This window comes from Coptis chinensis, chromosome 3 (genome assembly GCF_015680905.1).
Source record: "Coptis chinensis isolate HL-2020 chromosome 3, ASM1568090v1, whole genome shotgun sequence".
In the NCBI taxonomy this organism is placed as follows: domain Eukaryota; kingdom Viridiplantae; phylum Streptophyta; class Magnoliopsida; order Ranunculales; family Ranunculaceae; genus Coptis; species Coptis chinensis.
In genome coordinates this window covers 79277475-79280217 of record NC_141458.1, presented here as the reverse complement: position 1 = coordinate 79280217, position 2743 = coordinate 79277475, and the positions used below count along the sequence as shown (strand labels likewise).

The 2743-nt window shown below is 41.6% G+C and overlaps 1 protein-coding gene across 1 annotated transcript; it reads right to left on the bottom strand.

The window, feature by feature from the left end:
* Positions 1–1574: 1574 nt before the first annotated feature.
* Positions 1575–1994, bottom strand: LOC147510994 (uncharacterized). The gene has a single exon (XM_086598319.1). The coding sequence runs from the start codon at positions 1992–1994 to the stop codon at positions 1575–1577; it is 420 nt and encodes a 139-aa protein (XP_086454445.1).
* Positions 1995–2743: the final 749 nt, after the last annotated feature.

The following is a 2743-nucleotide window of genomic DNA, read 5'->3' as shown; positions in this document are numbered from 1 at the left end:
AGCTTTTCAAAGCACCCGCAGGAAGGAAGGAGATAGAGATGAAAAAAAAGTATACACTGGAGGTTTGGAACCTCTAGGGGTGGTAAAATGTCCTACCTTTTCTTATACGAATTCTAGGTTTAAAAACATCCTCCTCTACGAAGAAATCTCCCTCTACAGGTGAATCCCCTATGTACCAATGGTCTCCGTCCTGATCTGCACTGAATTCATGAAATTCATATTCCCGCCTACTGTGGACAAAGACGAAAGAAGGGTCGTGTTCCTTCCTGGGTCGCAGGGTTCAAAGACGTGGTTAGAGCTCTACCCCGCTACCCTAGCCTCAACGAAATTGGTAACTCGAGTTGCTGTCCTGTCTGTCTCGGCCTCTGCCTGTGAGGGGGTAAGGTGGTGATGCACCACTCCCATTTTTTCCAAAGTAAGATTCTAAAAGCAAATGCCTTCACCAACATATTTCATTGCTAGGGGAGCCAGTACTATTACATGAGGTTGAAGATCTACATATAACTAGCGCACTACCTCTCCTTCTCTGCGGGCATGCACTATCCCCTGCACGGTTTAATCCATGGAATATGGGATCATCTCCGCTAGCCCTGCTCCCCCGATGCCTTCTTGTTGGTTGTCTAGGCTGCTAGTGGTCGAATGCTTGCTTGGCTTTCGAAGGCTCCCAAGTGTAAGGTGACTCTTATAACTAATCTTTGTAAGGTCGTCACCCCCGGCGCGTGTATCATAAAGACCTCGTGCCGACGCCTTTGTAGTGATCTTCTTTTCGTTCGCATTTGTTGTGTTTTATGGTTTTGTTCCTGAAGGCTCAGATAGAGTGCCTCTTGCCGGTATTGATAGGGGAAGTTGTCTACTGGCAGTTCCACCAGTAGCTCCAAGGTTACTAGAGAGAGAATTGGGGCATGCAGAGGAGAAATCTTAGTTTAATAAGACGCATGGTTGGAATAATATTCTAAGAATGGAAGCAGATACTGTTGATGGAGAATAAATGGCAGTTAGACCTACTTTAAGTTTAAGTGAGACTGACTCTAATAAGAAGGCTTCCACTGAATGGTAGGCATCCTCTCATAGCTTGATCAAATGGTATGAACAAAAACACCATTTAACGCCTTTTGGGCCCTTTAGGTGTGTGTTACATTACTGGGGTATATCAATGCACATTCGGCAGTAATGAAGTAGGCCTTCTTATTGGGTCTCATTCTGTACCGTCACTAGGTGTGTCGCGGAGGAGCGCTTCTTCTTTCTTGTATGTGGTCTAGTCCGCATCTTTAGTTGCTTGTTCTGTGTGTGATGGCCCCTATTTCGACCTTTACCCGAGACATTCTTGTAAACCTTACTGACTTGGGGTAAGGGATCATTTGCAATAATTTGGCTCTGAATGGGGGCATAAGTATCATTAAGGCCCAAGAGGAATTGGAAACACGCTCTTTTTCATGCATGTCCTTGATGCTTTTGGCCGCGCCACAAGTGCACTCAGTTACGGTGACATAACTATTTAACTCATCCCAAAAGGATTTGAGAGAGTTGTAATAAGAGGCTAACAGCTGTTGATCTTGGTGAAGGTTGGAAATACCTTACTTCAATTGATAAATTCTAGGATTGTTACTTTGAGAAAAACGCTCTTCAAGATCAAGCCATACCTCGTGAGAAGTTTCTGCATAGATGATGCTAGATATAAGTGTTTTATCAATGGAGTTGAGAATCCATGATAATACCATGTCATTGCATGTTTCCCATTCCTGAATTTCAGTTGCACCTGCAGAAGGTTTAGATAGACTTCCATCAACAAATCCAAGTTTGTTTTTGGCATTCAAAGCCATCTTCATAGATCTTCTCCATGTTGGGTAATTTTCACCATTTATTGGAGTGGAAACTAGGATTGCTCCAGGATAATCAGAAGAATGGAGAAAGTAGGGTGATGAAACATCATTTGCAGGATTCTTTGTGATGATGCCTGGATTTGAACCAGTTTCTGTTGTTAGACCATTTGCCATAGTATTGACGTTAAATGGATTGGAGAGTTAAATAGATTGCAGCAGATTTAAGTGCTCTTCAATGGAGGTCCTTGTGGCTTTATGGAAATTGGTAGGGGCCTCCGACAAGGAGACCCATTGTCTCCTTTACTCTTAGCCATTGCTGAAGATACTTTGAGTAGGGGCATCAACTACTTTAGGGACATGAAACTGATTAAGCCCTTATGTACTGCCAAAGGGTTCCCTTGCCCTTCTCATCTTCTATTTGCGATGTTCTGAATAAATTTCTACAAGTTATTTGCTTCTATTATCAATAGGCCCTAATTTTCCAGTTTAGTCTTAATAACCTTTGAAGGCATTAATCAAGATGTCAATTGGTAGCATTAGCACTAGCACCACATTTACTCTAGTTGTCACATAAGATTTACCGAGTTTCGATTTCTCCTAGTATGCGCAAGGGAATCAAGTAGTATAAGTTTGACCCTTGCGCTGTATGGTTCATGTCCCTGTGTGTCCCAACATTCTACACCGATATCCCGTTATAATTATTTCGCGATTGTAAGCTTCTATTATACTTAGTTTGTTTATATTAGGATTTTATTCCTATTTTTCTTTTGTCTTTGCATCCGTTTGATTTAATTATTGGTTTCATGCATTCTTATCAGTATTTGATTATTTTATGTTGCATCTTTATATGTTGTGCACGTCACAGAGCATGCATGTATGAGTTGTGTTAAATGCAAGACGCTTGTAAGATTTTATTTGTGAAT

Excerpts from the sequence above, each read along its gene's own strand:
- LOC147510994 (XM_086598319.1), bottom strand. The coding sequence starts at position 1,994 with ATGGCAAATGGTCTAACAACAGAAACTGGTTCAAATCCAGGCATCATC.